The sequence below is a fragment of the Mauremys reevesii genome, linkage group 4 (genome assembly GCF_016161935.1).
Source record: "Mauremys reevesii isolate NIE-2019 linkage group 4, ASM1616193v1, whole genome shotgun sequence".
In the NCBI taxonomy this organism is placed as follows: domain Eukaryota; kingdom Metazoa; phylum Chordata; order Testudines; family Geoemydidae; genus Mauremys; species Mauremys reevesii.
In genome coordinates, this window is record NC_052626.1 from 127,717,216 (window position 1) to 127,739,891 (window position 22,676).

General features: G+C 54.7%; 1 protein-coding gene across 2 annotated transcripts in view; it reads left to right on the forward strand.

The window, feature by feature from the left end:
- TULP1 (TUB like protein 1) overlaps nt 1-22,676 on the forward strand; it is a 35,688-nt gene extending 13,012 nt beyond the window's left edge. Inside the window, exons 1-13 of one of the 2 annotated variants that reach the window (XM_039538236.1) lie at nt 379-535; nt 3,848-3,977; nt 4,883-5,032; nt 6,948-7,070; nt 9,061-9,174; nt 10,424-10,564; nt 11,321-11,418; nt 12,213-12,383; nt 14,359-14,471; nt 17,100-17,208; nt 17,647-17,745; nt 18,164-18,335; nt 21,831-22,676. In XM_039538236.1, coding sequence (XP_039394170.1) covers nt 482-535; nt 3,848-3,977; nt 4,883-5,032; nt 6,948-7,070; nt 9,061-9,174; nt 10,424-10,564; nt 11,321-11,418; nt 12,213-12,383; nt 14,359-14,471; nt 17,100-17,208; nt 17,647-17,745; nt 18,164-18,335; nt 21,831-21,964 — 1,608 coding nt within the window. In that variant the 5' untranslated portion in view covers nt 379-481 and the 3' untranslated portion in view covers nt 21,965-22,676. Of the gene's footprint in view, nt 1-378; nt 536-3,847; nt 3,978-4,882; nt 5,033-6,947; nt 7,071-9,060; nt 9,175-10,423; nt 10,565-11,320; nt 11,419-12,212; nt 12,384-14,358; nt 14,472-17,099; nt 17,209-17,646; nt 17,746-18,163; nt 18,336-21,830 lie in introns of those variants that run through there. The other variant, XM_039538235.1, reaches the window with a different exon arrangement.

Genomic DNA, 22,676 nt, shown 5'->3' on the forward strand with positions numbered 1-22,676 from the left:
AACCACCTCCCATCCACCACAACAAAAAAACTGCAGCTGGAGCAGGTTGAGTGAGACAATGAAAGAGCACAGAGGTGGATGGTTTCTGCCAGTCCAAATCATGGCAGTTTGGTAATAACCAGAAAGTTCTTCCTCGAGTGATTGCTCATGTGTATTCCACAGTAGGTGTGCATGCTTGCTATGTGCATCGATGCCGGAAGTTTTTCCCTTAGCAGTACCCGTACGGGGGGGGAGCACCGCTGGGACCCCTGGAGTGGCGCCTGCATATCGCACTATAAGGGGAGCCGTGCACTTCCCGCCACCCTCAGTTCCTTCTTGACGCCAGTGAAGGTAGTCAGAACTTTGTGCTCCAGCCTTGCTGCAGCTTCTCTAGTTAGCCTTAGAAGTACAGTTCTTCCAATAGTTATAGTTTTCTCCAGTTAGTTGTCTGGGTTCGGGGCGTGCCCCAGGCTTCAAGTCGTGCGACTCCTGTTGCAGTTCTATGCCAAGAAGCGACCCGCACACTAAATGTCTCCGTTGCTTGGGCAAGACCCAGGTAAGTGAGCGCTGTAGGATCTGCAGATCATTCAAGCCCCGGACTGAGAAGGAGAGGGGCATTAGGCTTCACGCTCTCCTAATGGAATCAGCAGTGGCACCGGCACTCTGAACAGACTCGGTGCTCGGCACCGCGTCTTCAGTATGGAGTGAAGTCCCCTCCACTAGCCAGCACCGCTCCCCCTCCAAGAAGCAGGGGAAGACTCAGCGGCGCCGAGAGAAAGATAGGGGTGAGGCCGGACCCAAGCTGGGCAGCCCACGATCCCCCTCGGGACCCAGACCTCTGACTCACATAGAGTGGAGCAGCCCGGTCTCGTGTGCACGTGCCTCCCCTGTGGAGAGGATGCCGTCAACTCCGGAGGCCACACAGGCCGTACGTGACATTTTAACCCTCCCGGTACCTGGGGCGCCACCTGAGATGGGCCCCCAGTCTCGAGGGAAAATGCCACTGGAAGCACAACAGGCCTCCCCGACGTGGCACAGTTCCCGCTCCAACAACAGCTGCCTCACTCGACGTGGTCTTCCCACAGCTCACGCCAGCCCTCTACCCCGCTCAGGCTGACCGGCTAGCCGCCTGTGAAGGAGCTTCGGGGCTCCTCCATGCCCTGCGACCAGGGACGCAGGCACCGCGATAAGCGGCACCGACGCTCCTCCTTGCGCCACAGCTACCGGAGCCGATCCTGACACCACCAACATAGACGCTCCGATTCGAGTTCCGCTCCGCCAGATATCACTCTCGGAACTCCTCTTGAGATTCACCGGCACCGAAGCATTGTAGCTCCGGCCGCCGGGGCGAGTACAGGAGCAGCGCTTCGGATGTACCAATCGTCATCAAGGTCCCGGTCACACGGATGGCACCATCGCAGAAACCGTTGCTCTTGCCACTCATACAGTACCGTGCGGTTGACAGCGACTTCCGCATCAGCACCCAACCGCCCATCTCCAAGTCAGACAGCTCAGCAAGAACAAACGGCACCACCCGGCACCCAAGTTGGACAGTGGCACGGAACACCATGGCAAGGGCAATGGTGTCAATGGGCACCATGGCCGCAGATGCCCGCCCAAGCGAGATCCTGCTTGGTGGCCGGAGTGTCTCAGGCTCCCTCGGCCTTCCCTCCTCGACAGAGGGAGAAATCAATGGGTCCCGAGCCAATGACACTGTGCCCGGACTCTGACCTGGGGATCAACCCACCGGTACTGCCCAACGCCCTAGGCTCTGTGCCAGTCCCCTCGACGGCATCGGAGGACACCATAGCGGCACCGCCGCCCATCCCACAGGAGGACTTCAAGGTTCACCAAGAGCACCTCAAGTGGGTGGTGTCCAAACTCCAGCTCCAGGCTGAGGAGATGGAGGAGCAACCTGACTCCCTCTTTAATGTACTGTCATCCTCGGCACCGAGCCGGGTGGCCCTACCTCTCCACCAGAGGGTAGGCAACATCTCAACTACACTGTGGCAAACCCCAGCTTCCTTGGCCCCCATCTCCAGGAAAGCGGAGAGGAAATACTTTGTGCCGGCTAAGGGCCACAAATACCTGTATTCCCATCCGGCACCTAACTCCCTGGTGGTGTAGTCAGTGAACCACTGGGAACGTCATGGTCAGCCCGCACCCACCCCCAAGGACAAAGATGCCAGGAGACTGGACACTTTTGGCAGGAAGGTTTATTCCTCTGCAAGTTTCCAGCTTAGGGTGGCCAACCACCAAGCCCTTCTGAGTCGATATGACTTCAGGGCTGGCCATCTCTCCCCTTATGTCAGCAGAAAATCCATGACAAAAACAGTGACCACGGTGCAGTTCTGTCCCCACCCATAGGGCAGCCTATGAAAAAAGACAGGGAAAAGAACGTAATAAAGAAGCCTGGTTTGAGTTTTAGGCGATTGTGACCCTCTGGCCACCATCCCGGCTGGGAAAGGCTTGTCTGGCTCCCGGCTCCCTGCATGTCTCAACATCAGCCTGTGGGCAGAATGACTGTGAAGGAAAGATCCAGGTGTTAATGTTTAGCACTTAAAGGAACATTGTCAGATTAAACATCCAATTAAAAAAAAAAAAGCAGAGGAGTCCAGACCTGTGTTTCTTTTAACCCCTGAAATGGTTTAAAATGGGGGGAAATTTAAAAAATCTAATTCTCTTATTTGGTGGTGGTGGTTTCCTTTTTGACATTTCAGATCAGATCATTTCACATTGGCTCCCAGGCATTAGCACAATGGGGCACTGCTTGGGTTGTAGATGGTGCAGGGGCACATTGAAAAGAAATCCACGTTATTGTACAACGAGGCTTTTCATTTTGTTAAGAAAGGGGGGAAAGGTAAAAGAAAAGGAGAAATCAGTGTATTAAAATAAGTTTTATTGTCTTATTTTTCCCTAACAAAACTTTCCTTTTGGACTACCCTGGCAGCGTCTTTTTAAAACGGTGAGGGGAAAATGTTATTGCTGAATAGAGGACTGGAGAACGGGAGAAAGATATCGGACGTGATTCTGATCTCATTCACACTGCTTTTACATCAGTATAACTCCATTTACTTCAGCAGAGTTACTCCTGATTTACACCAGGCTGGGTGAAATGGGAATCAGGCTCTAGGTGCTGAAGGAGGGACCCACTAAGGAAAAACTGTTTTTTTCAAGCAGCACGGGGGATGTCTAGATTAAGGATTTCTTCCCCTAGCCAGCTAGGTCCCTTCCCTGCGGGCTGTTAGCCCCGTCCACCTGCCCCTTCATCCCTGGCCCTCACCTTTGCCAGTGCTTCACTGGAGCATTTCTTTAAAATCTCTGCTTAGCCAGTCGGCGAGTGTGTCTGGTTTTGAAGGTAGACCCAGACACCAAACAGATTGGGCCAGGCTGATTTTTCCTTTATCTTGTCTCTCCCTCTGTCTCTGTACTGGACCCTTTGCCCCTCTCCTGCCTGCATACCTCCTGCTCTCAGGGTCCATCATTCTTCTCATCCTCACCTGGCAGCTCTGTTCCCTCCTAGATCTCTCACCTCAGTTTCCCCTCCCTGCACATCCCTTCTCTCCTGACTGCTCCCTGCCTGTTCCCACTCCAGCCTCTATCTGTTCTGCCCACTGTGGCCTTCTCACTTCCTCCTATCGCCCTGCCCCTCCTCTCTGAGGCTCTGTGGAGACCCACTTGTCCCAGGAAGCATTGCAGTTATGCAGACTGCACCCCCGTGCAGAAGGGTTCTGGCCCCCTCATGCATGTTCTGTATTGCAGTGGGTTGGTTGTACTGGACTGTGCCTGTGAACTGTAGGGTTTCCAGGGTCGGGGCTCTGTTATTGGTTCTTTCGTATGCCTGTAAATGATGTGTCCCTCCATCCAGCGCCTCCTGCCGGGGCAGAAGCAGAAGAAGAAGCGCCAGGAGCCTACGCTGGAAGCCAAGCCCAAGAAATCAAAAGTAAAAAAGTTGGACAACCTGAGCCCAGCAGAGGAGCCCAGCGCCCCCTCTCAGAGTAAGAGACGTGAGCAGCTTGGCCACAGCCAGGGACAGGCAGCCCCTGGGAGCTGCGGACAGGGGTGATAAGAAATCAGGGAGGGCTCTGAATCACACACACAACCCACACCTGCTGCCTTCCCGGCTGTGCATTACCCTTCTGTGCCGGCTTCCTGCCTCTCTCCTCTCCAGCAGCACTGGGACAGCCAGCAAAGCCCTGGGTTTGTCCCCAGAACAAGGAACCGGCCGTCTCTGTGTGCCAGTGCTCATGCTGGGACTGGGACTTGAGAATCCCAGCTGTGCTGGTAGAAGCAGTCCAGCGCGCATAGCCCCTTGCAGGGCACGAAACCAGCTGCTGGAGGGAGCTCTACCAGTAGAAGAGGTTGAGCCCCTGTCTGTGGTGGTGCCTCGCTGTACTGCCCACCAAGCAGTGCCAGGCCAGCCATGCACACATGCAGACACCTCCTGGCATTTAGCCTGGCACAGTGCCTACGTTTTGCCTCCAAGACGCAGGCCTGTACTCTGGGAGTGACCCCCGCAAAGCGTATTTGGACCTAGACATAAGCCAGGGCCAACCCCACCTGTATGCCTGCACAAGCCCCTAAATATAGGGAGGTCCCACATATGAGATCTCCCTCCCAGCACCTGTAGCCTCCCCTCCCCACTCTGATCCACCCCCTCTGGAAGATCACCTCAGGGACTCACTTCCATGGCCTCCCAGAGACAAACGCCCCCCCATCCTTCCCCGGCGAGACACATCCCTATCCACTTCTCCCCTCCCGCAGTGCGCTACAGGGTAAGTGGAATCTGACTTCATTCCAAGCCGCACCACACTGAGCATGTGCCGTTCTGCCCCCCCGCCAGCTCCCCGCCTGTCCTGGTCTGTGTTTCTGTCCTCACTCTGGCCGCTCTCACCACATGCAGCTATCAGGAAACTGAGGAAGAAGAAGGAGGAGAAACTGGAGGAGGAGAGTGAAAAGCAGCCCTACCCCAAATCCACCAAAGAACCCAGGAAGAAGAAAGAAAGTCCCACGTCGCATTTCAGTGTGGCCAAAGCCTCAAAAAAGAAGCAAGGTAAGAAGGTGTCTCTAATGCATGCTGCACGCCCTCGTGCCCGCCACACCCAACCCTAGCACACAGCCACAACCAGCCACACACCAGCATACAGGCCACAGGCTCCTGCCTGTGTCACAATCCAGCCACACACATTCACAGCCCAAACACAACAGCCAGGCCTGCATGCCACAATGCAAGCACATCCTCGCATCACCATGGTAATCCAAACACAGCTATGTCACATGCCCCGGCCAAACACAGCCCTCGCACACTGGCGTTGTGCTCCCAATCCAGCACACTGCTTTGCACTCACAACCCAATCCAAACACAGCTACTCCATGCAAATGCAGTCCACACACACACACACACACACACACACACACACACACACACACACACACACACACACACACACACACACACACACACACATATGGCATTCACAGTCCAGCACACAGCCCTGCACATATCCCACAATCCAAAAATCGCACTGCAACACAATCTCCATCCAAACACAAAACAGCACCGTGCGTCCCAGTCCAAACCCAGCCCTCCTACACGTGCTGTGCACTTTCGATCCAAACCCATCTGAAAGCCTGCTTGAAAACGCTCTCAGCACCACTGGAGAACCGACCCCCTACACCCCTAAAAAGCAATGAAAGGCTGTGTGCTGGGAAAGTCCCCAGCTCCCAGATAGGGTGAGTAACGCCCGGCTCTGCTTTCGGAGGACAGCTGCACAGAACAGGCAGGTGGCCCCATGCCAATACCTGTCCTCTAATGCACACCAGGTCCATTTTCCAGACAAATATTTCACCCACCCTGACCCACCAGCTCCTGCTCATTGGTGGGTGTCTATGGGCAATTGATCCATTCCTTGTTACTGTCTCTCCAGGGGAGGGAGGAGGCGAGGGATAGAGGAAAGGACCAGGGCTGCCCTGGGGGGGGGCAATTTGCCCCAGGCCCCACAGGGGCCCTGTGAGCCCTGGCCCAGCGGCGGTCCGGGTCTTCGCCTGGCATTTCGGCAGCGGTGGGGCCTTCAGTGCTGCCAAAGACGTGGCGCTACTGAAGGGCCCCCCCTCCGCCAAAATGCCGCCAAAGACCTGGCCTGCCAACGGGTGAGTACAAGTGCCGCAGCTTCCCCGTTTTGCCACAGGCCCCCTGAATCCTCTGGGCAGCCCTGGAAAGGACTCCCCCAAGGGATGCATGTACCGCACAGACTCCTAGGAAAAGCCCAGGAGGCAAGACAGTCACTAGGTGGCAGCCTTGTACCACAGGGCTTCCCCCTCCCCCTCCACCACCACCACCACACACAAATTCTCTCACTCTCCTGCACACAAATACAGTGGCCTTTATTTTCTAACCTGCTGTTTCCTATAGGGTAAACTCCTGGGGTAAAAAGCTCTAGAGCCTGATCTACACTGGGGGAAACACCCCAGCATTTCCAACCAGGTTTGAAACTGGTTCAGCTGGTGTAACTGGTTCTCAAAGCGGTTTGAATGTGTTTCGATGGCGGGGGGATTCCCAGTGTGGGCCCAGTGAAATCAGAGCAGCCCTCCAGACTGGAGGTTTCTACATAGGCTTTTAAGCACACTTTTACACTTTCTTCTCATCTGGATTGATCCCATTTACACTGGCTGGCCAAGCCATTTAGAAACCAGTTTTCCAGGATTTGTGATCAAATTTGGTTTGAGTCCCAGCACAGACTAGACTCCCAGATACTGGGTGGGTGTGGTGTAAGCAATGGGTGACATATGGCAATGGGTAGGTCCAGGTCCAGTGGGCCCCAAGCTAGTCCACAGCTGTGGAGAAAATTCCTCTAAACAGGACAGGCGGAGCCGTCACCACAGTCACTTATTAACGTGGCTGTGTCCGTTTTTCTTTAATCGTCTTCTCATCCCTGTTCTGCTCCCCCACCCCATCCCCGCACTTCCAGAGGACTCTGAGGAGGAGGAAGAGGAGGAGGTGGAGAATGATGACCCACCGAAAAAGCCAAAAAAGAAGCCCCCCAAAGAAATCCCAGCTGGAGAAAGCAGGGAGAGAAAACCCAAGCCAAAAGGTCAGCAGCTGGAGCCCCGAAGAAGGGGCTGACATGTGGAGGTGAACCCTGGGAGTGAGCCCTGCTGCATGGGTGAGAGGAAGGATGCTCCTGCAGTGAGGGTGCTAGACTAGGACTTGGGGGAGCTGGGTCAATTCCCTGCTCCTCTGCAGACTCCGGGTGTGACCTTGGGTAAGTCACTCCCCCTTTACAAGCCTCAGTCCCTGCTCTGTGTGATGGGAACCATAGCCCTGCCCGGTCATAGGGCGTGAGGTGCTCAGATGCTATGGTGAGGCAAGGCCCGGTGAGGTACCCTCTGTCCCTGGGGATCTGTGTGTGTCCATCAGACTCCCTCTCCTGGAAACGCCCTAGGAGACAGGAGTGGAAGGATCCTTTTGCTGCATATTTCCATTTCCCTGTCAAGTGAGGCAGCTGGGCTGGGGCTGATGTTTCTTTGCCTGACTTCGGGATCCCTCCGCCTTGCAAGCAGACAGCCCAGGAGTCAGATGGAGCTCGACATTCAGAGTCATTCGCAGCAGAGCTGAGCTTCTGAAGCCTGAGGATCCACCGCAGGGCATGAGGGGTGGACGAGGCTCTTTCCAATCAAGCACCCTCCTCCCAGCTGGAGCCCATCCAAGTTCCTCTCTGGGGACTCCAGCGTCTGGCTGAGGGAAAAGCCCCTCCACTGGCAGGGTGTTCTCAGCATTGTCTTCCAATTAGCCATCTCCCAGAGGGGCCAAGAGGGAATCTCTCTCCCCCTGGGACAGTGGAGCAGGCTCAGGCTGGGTGTTATGGGACACACACTGCTAGAGAGCAGGAGATGGGGGCCTGGGACACAGGCAGGGCATGGAGAGGGCAGCTCTGATCCAGGGAGAGCCAGGGCTCGGGGCTGGCCTAAGAGAAGCCCCAGCCAGAGGTGGCAGGTTGCAATGGGTGGTTATTAGGGAAGTCGGTTAACACCCAGTTATTAGTGAGCGGTTAACACCCAGGCCAGGAATGAGCAGAGAGCACTGGCCGGCTGAGGCCCCAAGCCTCCTGGGAAGTGGCTGAGGGAGGAGGGCAGCAGAGGGCTGGGGCTCTCCTGTGTCTGTATCTCCAGAGGCCCTGAAGTCATGTCCCTGTGTCCAGTGATGAGCTGCCAAAATCTTAACAACCGGTTCCCTATAAAAAGTTCTGATCTAAGGGGGGGGGAGTAGGGGAGAGGCCTACCCGTGGGGCCGGGGGGCCCCTGCAGGGCCTGGGGCAAATTGCCCCACTTGCCCCCCCGGCAGCCCTAGAGCTTTCAGCCCCCTCCCCCCTTACCTTGCCGGCAGCTCAAAGCAGCAGGACAACTCAGGAGCTCAGTTGAGCTGCCCAGCTGCTGGCCATGCTGCAGTTCTGGGGGGGGTGGGAGGGGCTGGAGGGAGACATCCTTGTGGGGCCAGGGGCCCCACTTGCCCCCTCCCCTCTGGCCAGCCTTGGAGCTTGCAGCAGGACCCCCCCCCCCCACCTTGCCAGGCCTCTCAAAAAGCGGCAGCAAGACGACTCCGGAGCTCAGCTGAGCTGCCTAGCTGATGCCGGCGGTTGGCCACGCTGCAGCTGGAGGGAAGTGGGAGAAGGGCCGGGGGAGCCTCAGCCTCCCCAGCTGGGAATCCTGGGAACAACAGGATGGTCCGGCCCGTGGACCGGAGTTCTTTGCCCACCCTCTGGCCCTTTAACAACCGGTTCTCCACGGAGGTCTAATTTTAGCAACTGGTTCTTGGGAACCTGTGGGAACTGGCTCCAGCTCACCACTGCCTGTGTCCCCCTTCTCTCTCGTCTCCTCCCTGCCTCCTTGCTCTCTCCCCTCCAACACACCTGGCTTTCCCCCATTCCCCCTCTTCCCTTTCTCCCGGGCTTGTCCCCACTCCTCCCTGCTCTCTCCCCCTCCATTCCCCATCTCTTACCCCTCGCTATTCCCTCCGCCCTCCCAGCTTGCTGCCCTTTCTCTTCCCTCCTGTCCTCACACTGGCTCCTTTCTCCCGCCCGGTAGGAGACAAAAGTGATTGCGATGCCAAGCCCAGAGCTGCCAAGCCCACGAAGAAGGAGCCGACGTCCATGTTCCAAGTGAGCGGGGACAAGAAGGAGAGAAAAGGCAAAAAGAAAGGTGAAGGGCGACAGCTGCCCATACATCCCCTGGACCCCCAGAGCTCTCATAATCAACAAAGGGTGGATGAGGAGTCACCACTGGTACCATGGGAGCCCTTGGGATATGGCTAGGGCTGGGTGGTCAGTACTTGGATGGGAGACCTCCCAGGAAAACTCTGGTGATGCTTCAGCAGGGGAAGCATCCTGCCCTGCCTCAGTGCTGACCCGGTTCCCCTGGCACATGCCTGTCCAACGTTTGGATGAGGCCCGTGCAATCAGTAACAGACCCATGGCATGTCTCCAAAGAGTGCAGGTGCTACATAAGAACATAAAAACAGACATACTGGGTCAGACCAAAGGTCCATCTAGCCCATATGCTGTCTTCCCACAGTGGCCAATGCCAGGTGCCCCAGAGGGAATGAACAGAACAGGTAATTATCAAGTGATCCATCCTCTGTCGCTCATTCCCAGCTTCTGGCAACAGAGGCTAGGGACACCATCCCTCCCCATCCTGGCTAATAGCCATTGATGGACCTATCCTCCAGGAACTTATCTAGTTCTTTTTTGAACCCTATTATAGTCTTGGCCTTCGCAACATCCTCTGGCAAAGAGTTCCACTGGTTGACTCTGCGCTGTGTGAAGAAATACTTCCTTTGGTTTGTTTTAAACCTGCTGCCTATTAATTTCATTTGCTGACCCTTAGTTCTTGTGTTATGAGAAGGAGTAAATAACACGTCCTTATTTACTTTCTCCACACCAGTTATGATTTTATAGACCTCTATCATATCCCCCCTGTAATCGTCTCTTTTCCAAGCTGAAAAGTCCCAGTCTTATTAATCTCTCCTCATATGGAAGCTGTTCCATACCCCTAATCATTTTTATTGCCCTTTTCTGAACCTTTTCCAATTCCAATATATCTTTTTTGAGATGGGGTGACCACATCTGCCGCAGTATTCAAGATGTGGGTACCATGGATTTATATAGAGGCAATATATTTTCTGTCTTATTATCTATCCCTTTCTTAATGATTCCCAACATTCTGTTCGCCTTTTTGACTGCCGCTAGCCAGATCTTGACCAAATCCCACCCTGAGTAACTCCGTTCTCCTGAGCGAAATATTCCCTTGTCATGACAGATGTGTACAGTCCTTAGCTAACGTCTCTCGATGGCTTTGAGATCCTCAGATGAAAGGCATGAGTGTTAGCACAGGGATCCGTAGTCCCTCTCTTGACTGATTCTTCTGTGCGCATGTCTTCCCCCCCCCGTAGCCCCAGCTCTTACACACAGCGAGGAGGAAGACGACTCCGATTCCAGCACCAAGCCAATCAAACCCAACACAAAAAAGGACACGGCTTCCATGTTCCAGGCGGGAGGCGACAGCCACAAAGAGAAGAAGACCAAAAAGAAAGGTGGGTGCTCCCTGAGCGGGGGGTGCACCATGGCGGGCTCTGGGCACCAAAGGGTACAAGTCCCATTGCTCAGGGCAGTGCATGGGCAGATACTGGACACCTGGGGTTGCAAACTCTTCCATCTTCACCAGGTGGGGGTATTATTGTGGGTCATATGTTTGGGCTCTAGAGGAGGAGGATGTATTGCCCCCTGCTGGCTAATTTAACTAGTGGAATCGGCCATGTCCTTTGACTTGCCTTGTGCAGAAATGCCACAGTGGCTGCTTGTCCAGGCCAGCAGCTCCACGTGATTGAGTTAGGATTCCTCGCCCTCCCTTTGCTGGCAGGTGTTATATCCTTGGGGCAGCCGGTGTAGGAAGCAATCACTTGAGGCCAGAGAACAGGCAGCTAACCAAAACCTCCATTTTATTTACATATATACAGAGCTCCTCAACCGGTTGAAACCGGTTGAGCTAACCCATAATAATCTAACTCAGTTGCCATAGCAACAAAACCATGACAACCAAATACACAACAGCAGGGTACCCATCACATTGCTTCAGACGTGACCTGCCGCCGCCAGGGGTCGTTTAAAATGCTCTGCTCCCGGACGGCAGGCTGTGCCAAGGGTAGCCGCTGCCTCTATAAATCAATCCACCAACGCCCTCCACCTGCCAGCGCGCTCAGCTCCTCCCTGCCATCCCGCTGGGCTGACGGGGTCTGGGACGCTTCTGGGCAGCAAAGCAGGCGATGCCCATTGTGTGTTTCTGTCTGCAGCTCTCCCCAAAGCCGCCGGAGAGGGGAGCGAGGGAGAGGCCTCGGAAAGCCCTCAGAAGAACTCCAATAAGAAAGGGAAAGGGAAGAAGTCCAAGAAGGTAAAAGGCCGGCAAGTCCGAGCTAATGGGCAGTGCTGGGAACGGGGCTTTCCTCACGGCCTCCCTCACCCCTGGGGTATGGCAGCCCCGGAGCCAAGTCAAGTGGCAGTTGCAGCAGCTTTCTGGTGTTAATGCTGAAGGAGGGTGGGAGGATGGGCAGGCAGCCCATCTCACAGAGCAGGGCCACAGAAAGAATAGAGGGTGGGGCTGCCTAAAGGGGCCCCTGGCAGGTTCCCACAACAGCTGGCGGGAGGGGGTCACCCCGGCAAGTTCTCACAGTGGAGGTCACCCCAGCAGGTTCCTGAGGTGGCCGGGGGGAGGAGGGGGTCACCCCGGTAGGTTCCTGAGGTGGCCGGGGGAAGGAGGAGTTCGCGCCGGCAGGTTCCTGAGGTGGCCGGGGGGAGGAGGAGGTCGCGCCGGCAGGTTCCTGAGGTGGCCGGGGGGAGGAGGAGGTCACCCCGGCAGGTTCCTGAGGTGGCCAGGGGAGGAGGTCGCTCCGGCAGGTTCGCACAGTGGCTGGGGGGACTAAGTTCAGAGAAGGGAGATGCTGAGGAGCCTGGCACTTGATTGGCCAGACCCAGGGAAGATGAGGAGTATGGCCCAGGGAACAGCTCTGTGACTGGATGGGAAGGGAAAGGTGCCAGAACGAGATGTGCCTGGGCACACGTCACACGGTGGTGGGTGTGTTTCTGGCTGCTGACACTTTCTCTCCGGAAAGCCCTAGAGCAGCGTGTGCCTGAAATGAGCCCGCCCTAAAGCCTTCTCCCCTTTCCATTCTGGGTGCCGGGCCACAGAAAGAGGTGAGGCCGCCATCCCCTGTCATCGAAGTGGACAACCTGGAAGACTTTGTGCTGCGGCCGGCTCCTCAGGGGGTGACCATCAAGTGTCGGGTCACTCGAGACAAGAAAGGGATGGACCGGGGCCTCTATCCTACATATTACCTGCACCTGGACAACGAGAAAAAGGCAAGCAGTGAGGTCCCAGCCTATTAGACTGCGGAGTATCCCTCCCAGGGGAGTGGGGCAAACCCCTCGCTCAGGGTGAGAGCTCAGTGGGGAACGGTTTTCCCACGAGAGTTTTTGTGCAATTTTCCTCACCCTGAAATGAGGCAAAAAGTCCCCATCTCAGAAAACGCGGTGAGCCTATGATCATCTCAGCCAGCATCAATCGAAGTGTTCCTTTTTGAGAAGTTCGAAACGTTTAATTTCCACTTGGACCTTGTAACTTGGATTTTAACCTGGTGTTAGCTGAATTGACAGAAATGTCCAAAGGGAAAGTCATTTTGAATCGTAAAGTGAACAGTTTTGTTCTGGACCTGTGGAATCGTCCGTCCTGGCAGTGGCAGTGTGTTTCAAACGTGAATGGGGAGTGGTTGAAACCGACCTTTGCTTGGGCACGAAAAACGTTTTTTTTTTGGAAAATTCCCGACCAGCTCTACTCGGGACCCTTAAAGCCGGACAAAGCACTTGAAAAGAGATGAACACTGGCCTAATGGGTCAGAACCATCCCTGGCGTAAGCTCGTGGCAGTCACTGCAGTTACTCCAAGGCTGAGTTTGTCCCAATGAGTCTTTCCCATCTCTACCTCCTGATATTCCATGGTGGTTTTCCCCTCTTTGCTCCAGACTGAGAGCAGTGTTACAGACCCATGCAGCTGTGCCTGCATACTGATGGGAGAAGAGTGACTGTCAGCACTCCTATTCAATTCAGGCTCACTGTGTCTGCCTGAAGATGCACCTCTCCCAGGAGCTGATGCCCCATTTCCAATGATGATGCTGTTTCAGTGGCGGAGTTTTCACACTGCTCCTGGAGTAGAGCTGCAGCTTGCGATTTGAAATGCGTTCGTCCGCTGATTGATCTGTTCCCTTCCGTCCATATTCACACAATCCCTCTTGAGAGATACCCCAGGCTCTTTACATCCAATGTGATTCTGTCACTCTGCAGGTGCAGTTAGAAAGCCCTAGCCACAGGGGCCATGTCTACACTGCAAAGAAAAACCCATGGCTGGCCAGGTGACTTGGGCTCGGGCTGCAGGGCTTTCCATTGCTGTGTAGACTTTGGGGCCCTTCCACCTCACAAACCCTGTGGAGACATATCCTGAGAGCCCAGGTCAATTGACTCAGGCTCTGAGACTCTGCACCATGGGTTTTTCTTTGCAGCGTAGATACACCCAGTGTGTGAATACAAGGCCTGGCACAGAATCGAACTCCCCAGGCAGGGTCACTGCTTAGCCAGTGTCTTTGAGAGTGTCTCCTTTTGGGAGACCCATAAGATGTCGTCGCAATCACAGCCCGTAGACACTGGGCCGCCACCCTCTCCTCTTGTAGCATGGCGTCCTGCTGCAACGTGGATCACATAAATGTCACAAGACTGCCACACATGAGCTTGTCCTATTGTACAAGGCAGAATTTCCGAGAGGCCTAGAGCCACTGTTCCCAGAGACTTTAAAAAGACCCCTCCATGGTAAGTATCCATGGAGATCTAAGTCCCAGACATGAGTCTAGCAGTTAGTCTGGAACACGGTGAGCTCCCTAGTCACTCCCAGCTCTTGTGGCAGTGGGTCTAGGCCCAGCTCCTGTGAAAGCTGCCTCCTGCGCTCTGAGCTTCTCCTACGAGTTGACAGTTTCATTGTTCCAGGGAAGGCAACTGTCACAGGCGGTGGTGGTCATGGAGACAGAGACAGGCGATCTCTATGGTAGCTAAGGCCAGTCACCAAGGGGGCTTTGAATATCAGGACAGCGGCCTTGTACTGTATTTACTAGGGAGATAGTGCACCATGTGTTGTATTCCCAGCAGCCTGTTAGCAAGCAGCTTGAGTGTTTTGTGCCTGGTAGAGCTTCTTCAAGGTGTGCGGCTTCAGTCCTACGTACCGTGAGTTGCAACAATTGAGCATCCCCCGCGCAGCCCCTGTAATCCAGCCCCCTCCTTCCCGTCTCCGACAGGTGTTCCTGCTGGCTGGTCGGAAGCGGAAAAAGAGCAAGACCTCGAACTACCTGATTTCCATTGATCCCACTGATTTGTCCCGAGGCGGAGAGAACTTCATTGGGAAGCTGAGGTACGAGAAAAGCTGTGGCACTGGGCAAAACTGAGTCCTGGGCCACCTCCCATTTCCAGGAGTCCAGAGCAAATTCCCAGCAGGTGACCGTGCCAGGGAGTGAAGTGAGAATACCCACTATATTGCAGCTTCTGCCCTGTACATCTGGAATCATGCCAGCCTAGGTCTCCTGCTGCGTGGGCTATTTCCTGCATTCTGCTGTTCCTGCAGCTCTGAACCCTGGTTTAGCAAACGCTGCCGCACAGTTACGTGAATGTTGGAAGGGACGGGGAGCTTGCACATGTAGGTGACAGGTTCAGATCCCACCCTGGTGGGTAATGAGTGAAAGTGGTCACCAACCGAGGGTTGTTCGGTGGCCTGTGTGCAGTAATTTGGTGGGTCCCAATCCTGTTCTCCGGGGACAGTTGTTCATATAATGAAAAGTGCCTTCGTACTTGACACGAATCAGCCCCCAGGCTGGCAGCCTCAGCAGAGCATCCAGGGACGGTCTGGGCCATTGGGACAGAACTCGTATGTCAGCCCTAGAGGGTTCCGTCCTGAGCAGGATGGGCCCATGGTGGGTGCAGCGTGAGAGCAGCCAGCTCTGTCCCGCCCTGGTCTGTCCCTGCTGCAGAGATACAGGGAGGACTCCAGTCTCCAGGACTGTCCATCTGGCTCCTTTCACTGGCACTAAATTGATGTCTAAAAGCTATCAGGAGACAGTGGGCACGGGGTGATCCTTCCACCCCTGCTCCCTCACTTCCTGGGCTCAGGTGCAGTTTCCCCATGTACATACCCTCCTTCCTACATGGAGATGTGGCCCACACTGCACCATTCAGCTTCCCCCCAGCTCCATTCGGGCTGTTTGGCTTGCTACCTACAGTGCAGGCCCTGCACATGATACTGCACGTAGGCTGGAAACTGGTCCTTCGATGGCTGACGTGGGGAGAACATGTCCCCCGCGGACATGGGGAACAGGTCTTGCACTGAATCCCTCAGATGGAGGAATGAGTCCCACACAATTCAGCCCCCAAAAGAAAACTGTTAGAGGGAGGGGACCCAAGATTGGCAGCCGCTTGGAAACACAATGAGGAGCCGAAGAGGGTGCGCGTGCTGTTTAGGTTGCTGCTTCCCACTGCGGCCTAGTTGAGTTCTTCTGACTTTGTAGCTGGGGGTCACAGCTTTTCTGGCTGGAACTGGAGCCTCCTGTTACTAGATCTGGCTTCTGGACTGGCGCTGGGGGGCAGGGAGGGGAGAACTGGCTCATCCGGTTCTTTCGGAAGGATAGAGAGATCACCTCTTGACAGCGCTTTCAGCGGGGAGGAGTCCTGCACATCCCAGCAGCCTTCGCTGTGGGCCAGAGGCGTTCACTGTGGTCTGTTGGAGCAGGGAGTGGGAGGTAGCTGTATGTATGGCAGTTCAGAGACAGGTTCCACCCTACACGCACCCTACCCTGTCACATAAATGACAGGATGTTAGCTCAGAGCAGGTCAGTGGAAATCGGAGGCTGGCTACCTCAGGCGTGGACTAAGCACAGAGCTGCCCAGGGAGCCAAGACCTGTTCTACCTGCAGAGTTGCACCAGTTTACCTAAAGCTGTGATTGTAAACTGGTTTCATTATACCAGCGCGACTCTGTGTATGGACGCTCTTTGGTCAATGCAAACCTGTCTTCTTACATCGGGTTAGTGTGAGTGAGTAACTTTGCAGGTGCAAGTTACAGAGAGAACTAGTTTAAATCCATATATAAGAGTGTCCACATGAGACTTTGCATCCCTTTTCAAACCCTTTAAAGTTAATTCAGTGCAATTTCTGTGCACAGACAAGCCCCTACTTATATGGGGGTGTAGCAGGACCAGTGCAGAGGCCACGGGAATCACCCACAAACTGGCCAGTGCTTGTGACCTGCTATTCTCCCGCTGCAGACTGTTTTGTTTCAGTTGTGTGTGGCAGGCACCTATCCAGAATCTTACTGACAATGCCCCTCAAAGCACGACAGCCCTGGTGTAAGGAATCCGGGCTGCATTTGCAGTTAGGAGACCTGCTCGGTTGCTGCGTTGGTGAAAAGGGTCATTGGGAAGCATGGTGGGATTGGGACCCCCAAATCCCCTCTGTGCCTAGATCCAGCCCCGCTTGGCTATCCAGGGAAATGCCAGCAATCTACACAAATGTGCTAGGCAAACTGATGGGTGCGATGGATCAGGGGAGCCGTGTGCAAGGGGAAGCTGGGTCTGGAGGGAGCACTTCCATGCCTCGAGGTCTCATGCAGCCATACAGAGCCTGGCCTGGTGCATGTTGTTCCCTGTGCAGGATACAGCCCATGCCCCTCCCGCCTCCCCATTAATCAGGTGCTTGTCAGGAAGTGACTGTCCTTGACAGACTCTGGTGGAGAAGAGCTGTTCCTGTCGTTCCCTGTGGAGAGATTTGGGCTTTTGGGACCACTGCAAAGACTCCATGTCCCCTCCTGTTTCCTCCCTTTGATTGTGCTGCTGAGGGGCATCTGCTGAGATACCCTGGTGTCCCAGAGACCCCTTTCATAGCAGCACAGAGGGTAACCTAAGGAAGGGCAAATAGAGGATCAGAAGAGGGGTGACGGTGCCACGTACACACATCCCCCAGGTCCTCAGCCTGATTTCTGTCTTTCGTTGTAGATCCAATTTAATGGGGACTAAGTTTACTGTGTTTGATAATGGTGTGAACCCCGACAGAGCAAACGCCGACTGGTCGAACGTGCGACAGGAGCTGTCAGCCGTCGTGTATGTAAGTAACAGATGTAGACTCTTTCCACCCTCCCCCGGTAGAGAGCCGCGCTCGCTGGGCAGCATCCCACAGTGGCTGCCCATGGTCTCCGACTCCTGTGCCCATTGTGGTCTGTGCCAGACCGAGACAGTCCTGGATTCATTGCCAGTAAGCACGGCTGTCCTGCATCCTGTCCTGGAGAGCGGAGGTCTCTGTTGATCCACCGGGCGGCGGTGGCGGGGCGAGCTTCTCCCAGCTGCGTGCACATCTGGATGGGGGGCGGGGCAGCGTGGAGCACTGCATATCCCGGTCATGACAGGGAGTCTCAGTTGCACACTGCTGGTACCAGTGGGTCAGGAAACAGCTGCTCAATCTTGGAGTGGGATGTTTGTTCTCCCTGTTCGGCATGCGTGAGCCTCCAATGACGTACTGATGAGACCGCTGGGGTTTCTGTTTCAGGAGACAAACGTTTTAGGGTTCAAAGGACCCCGGAAGATGACCGTGATCATCCCTGGAATGAATTCGGACAATGAGCGGGTGCCAATCCGGCCCCGAAACGTAAGTCAGCGCACCAGCCAGCAATGCTGGGAGCAGGCCCCCCCTTTCCTCTGAGGCATCGCTCACTTCTTAGCAATCCCTAAGGGAGGTGATCGTTCCCCACCCAGGCACTCAGATGCCACGAGGACAGGCATGGTATAAGAACTAGAACAGAATGGCAGAAGCCTACAGCTTGGAGATGATTTAAAGGGGCATGGAAGGTCCAGACCAGTGCCCAGATGCACACATGGGATACATGGGGCCATATACTGCCTTGGATCTCCATGGCCAGCTCCCCTTGATGTCAGGAGTACAGGGGTGTGCACACATGGTACACAGCCTCATACGGACCCTGCACACCCCAGGAAATAGTCGCAGGGACTCCTAGAGGTAGAAAGACTCGCGCTGCCTCCTTAGCGTGTTTTCTCGCTGGTCCCAGGATAACGACGGGCTGCTTACGAGATGGCAGAACAAGAACATGGACAACCTGATAGAGCTGCACAACAAGGCCCCGGTATGGAATGACGAGACCCAGTCTTACGTCCTGAACTTCCACGGCAGAGTCACCCACGCCTCCGTCAAGAACTTCCAGATCGTGCACGGCAACGATCGTAAGTCCGTAGGGAGAGTCACCCCGCAAGGTCGATTTCCCCAGGCAGGGAGCAGCGCGCGAGACACAGGAGATTCCCGCCAAGGGGGTGGGGATTGTCAATCTGGAGGGATCTCACGCCATCTCTCCAGCTTAGGTTTTGTGCTTGTGAGCTTCATTCTGGTCATTGTGAGCAGCGTTATCCTGTGGGATATGAATGGAAAGCTGATCTGGGCCTTGAATTGGCACCAGATGGGAACTGGGAGAATATGGTGTCGTCAGCAGCTTTTCTGGGCTGCTGCGGTCTGTCCCCGGAACACAGTCCTGGCACCCTGCTCTGGGGCTCGCACGTTACTGACGTGGCAGCTATGGTGCTGGGCACACACCTTACTGAGCACGGTCACTTCATTCGCCCTCTCTGCTCCCCGGGCGTAGGTAGTATCTGAGCCAAAGCGAGTTTCCCCTCCTGACAGTCACAGAGGGTCAGCTGAGTCTGCTCGGCTTCAGGCATCAGCTGGAGAGTCAGACATCCAGTGGTGGGGGCAGAGTCTTTACCACGGGGGAGAAGGAACAGTCCCAGCAGGCTGAGTGGTGGGATTGGCAGCTGGAAAGGTCTTGTTCCTGCTCGGAAACTTGCAGTCCATTTGATCTGAGAGGAATCCGGGTGGGAGTTTCCAGACCATAATCTCACTTCAAATAAGGGGCTACGCTCTGCAAGGAACCTGCTCGGAGGGAGCGTTAGGCCCATTGCGCAAGCAAAACGGTACCCCTTAGGAGCCTTGCTGCTCACAGCTCTGGGCCCATTGCGGGCCAAATTTGTGCTCTGTGTGGATCGTGCTGGAGTGGAGCACCAGGGGGAGCCAGAGGGCCAAGCAGATTGTACTAGGGGATTGGGGCTACGTGGGTCTGGTGGACAGGGGAGCCCGGCCGAAGTTCTGCAGTTCCCCAGCCTGGCTCATGCTGCTTGAGCCTGGAACCTTCCCTGGGCACAGTTCTAGCAGCAAGGAAATTGTTCTCCTCTGGGCCTTTAAACAAGGGCTCTGCCTTGCCGTGCTCCCGGCTCAGCTTCTTGCTGCTGGTCACTGGATGAATAACTAGGACAGGGGTCGACAACCTTTCAGGAGTGGTGTGCCGAGTCTTCATGTATTCACTCTAATTTAAGGTTTCACATGCCAGTAATACATTTTAACATTTTTAGAAGGTCTCTTTCTATAAGTCTATAATATATAACTAAACTATTGTTGTATGTAAAGTAAATAAGGATTTTAAAATGTTTAAGAAGCTTCATTTTAAAATTAAATTTAAAATGCAGAGCCCCCCCCGGACCAGTGGCCAGGACCCGGGCAGTGTGAGTGCCACTGAAAATCACCTTGCGTGCCACCTTCGGCACCTGTGCCATAGGTTGCCTATCCCTGAACTAGGAGAAGGCCCTGGGATGCCGCTGTCCAGAATTCCCCACCCAGGCCATTGGTGCCGCTGGTGGGGCCCCCGCTGATGGGGAGAGCTCCCAGAGCAGGTCACCCTACCAGGGTCCCAACCTGGGCCAGCTGGGCCTAAGCCCTGAGCTGGGGGAGGGGGGACACGAGAGGCGGTGAGCACCCTCGCCCCGAAACCTATTCGATAAGCAAAGTATAGAGCCCAGAAAGGATCACGGACCAAATCCAACCCTGGTGTAAGCAAGCCCAGCTCCCACTGATGCCAATAGCTGAGCGCCTGCCTACACCAGTATTACATGGGCCCCTTTTGTGGTTGGTTTTGAATCCATTGCATCTGAACTCCCCGTATCCCATGTATGATCATAGAGGGAGAAATTATAGGAATTATTTGGGGGCAGTTCTCTGGGCCCGTGCTCTGCTGGAGGTCAGGCTACATGATCACCGTGGTCCCGTCTGGCCTTGGAATCTATGAAAATTCACCTCTGGGCAGGGTCCCGGCACAACCACTTATGTCCCCTGATATGCACCACATAAGTCCTAAAAAATCAGGCCTGTGGGGCTAAAAGAGCTCAGGGCCACATTTTCAAGCATTCAGCACCCACAAATGGGGCCTGGCGCTTTGGGAGCTGAGCTCTTTGGGAAACCTGGCCCAAGCAGGGGGGGTAATGAGACCTTTTGAAAATTCTGGCCCCTAGGTGTAAGTGGGAGGTCAGCAATCTACAGACTTTGTGCAGCCTCTGCTCGGGGGAGGGAGTCTCACCCAGAGGCCGAAACAATCCTGTGTTGGCTCCGCTCCGAGGCTGATGCTGGAGACACAATGACATTTTACTTGGTTGGCTTCATGACTTGGCTGGATTTGGAAGGTCCCTGAGGATCAGTCAGAGGGTTCGAAGTTCAGACAGCTGACTGCTTGGGGGCTGTCGGGCTCCACCCACCCTGTACCCCAGACTTGCAGCAGAGACCACCTGCGAATATCTGAGCGAGGGCAGCTCAGCGGCTTTATGAAGCATGCAAAGCAGCGAGGGACTCTTCTGCCTGTCACCTGTCCAGTCCAATCAGGGGACGTTCGTGTCCAGAGTGTTGGATTACAGGACAGAAAGAACCTGTCGGGGGGCCCCCCGGTTATTTTTACAGATTTCCTGTCATCCTCGCTGGTGTAACAAAAGGAAGCCACGGGAGAGGCTGTGGGCTGGGGGAGTGCCACTGCCGTGCTGAGAATGGTCAGGTCAGGAATTCTAGCAAGAGATCAGTTTCCCCTTGGGAGAGGCAGTGTTTAGGGCTCCTGTGTTCTCTTACCCTATCGGCGCTGAGAGGGGAAGGGCTGGTTCTGCTGATTAAATGGCAACGCTTATTGTCAGGCAAGTGGCTGAGCTCTGCCCCCACCCTGCTCAGTCCCCTCCTGCTCTGCTGGGTTTGACATTTGAGCGAGAGCCCCGCGGCCTTTCAGTCCACCATGGCACGGTGCTTCGCTCAGCCACAGCCTGGGAGCTGGCAGCAGGTGCAGGACCCACACGTTCAAACTCGGAGACATGACGCATTGCTTCTTTGGAAGGTCACCTTCGATGGACAAACTGCAGAGGCTGGGTTCAAGCTGAGCCCTTGGGCATTCAGATCCCTAGGTGTACGACTTCAGCCTCTGGGAGCTGAAAAACTGAGCTGGAAATGTCATCAGATGGACTTCCTCGTGGGTTTTCTGGCTGGGCTGCTGGGGGTAACAGCGCGGACGGGAATTCAGAGGTATAGAGGAGCACTTCGTCTGGTGCCTCCTCCTAGTCAAGGATCTCAAAGCTTTGACATGTATTAATGAATCAAGCCTCTCAACCCGTTTAGTTATCCCTGGGTTACCGATGGGAAAACTGATGCAGCTCACGAGGTTCAAAGTGACTAGTAGGGACCAGGACGCTGGAGATGTGAATTCCGTTCTGGGCTCTGCCACAGACTGTGTAGCCTTGGGTAGTCTCCTGTGCCAGAGTTCTGGCTGGTTGTAGGATGTGAGGCTTTGACCCCTGGTGCTCAGTCCAGCCCTGGAACCTGTTAGTGTGTGTGTTTGCTCTGATGGCCTCTTACCACCTCTCTTTCAGCTGACTACATTGTGATGCAGTTCGGCCGTGTGGCAGACGACGCTTTCACCATGGACTACAACTACCCCATGTGCGCTGTGCAGGCTTTCGCCATTGCCCTGTCCAGCTTTGATGGGAAGCTGGCCTGTGAATAACACGCCTGGGAGCCCTACGTCCCTGAGCCACACTGAGCCTAGGCCAGTCGGAGGGGCAACATCGCCAGCTGGAGCAGCTGAGCTAGGCTGGGGTTCACCTACAATACGGGGATCTGTGCTGACACTCAAGAACCCGTGAATCACTCTGCGGATGTGAATAACAGCTGGACTGGTGTTACTAATGTTACCTGTCCACATCTGGAGAGTGGAGCGGAATGAGACCAAGTGGAGTCGTTAAATGAAAATACATATCCACTGATTAGAGTGTAGCAGGTCAGATATCACACAGTCACCATTCCGTCTTCCTCAGCCTCCACCCTGATGGAAGAGATGGCCCCAAGCACTGCAGAGACGCTCTTTTAAGCTATAGTGGGTTGGATCGTTACTGTAGAATACTAGATACCTTTTGTACTCTTGTCTCCATTGAGTCTCTGGGTGGTTCAGAACTGGCCACTGGTCCCAGACCACAAAGCACAATTGCTCCCTCTATGTTTAGCAGATGAGCCCAACAGTTGCTCTGACTTCAGGAAGTTCCTCAGAATCCCTGAAATACTTTGAGTTTTTTAGATTCTGTTTTATAGATTGTAGCATTAGGTTTAAATGACACAGGTGGGGGAGCAGGTTGTTTTAATTTGTTTTCTTTGTACTGATAATGGTCAATAAATGAAGAACTGTGGGACAAGTCTCTGTTCATTAAAAAAATGAAATTGAA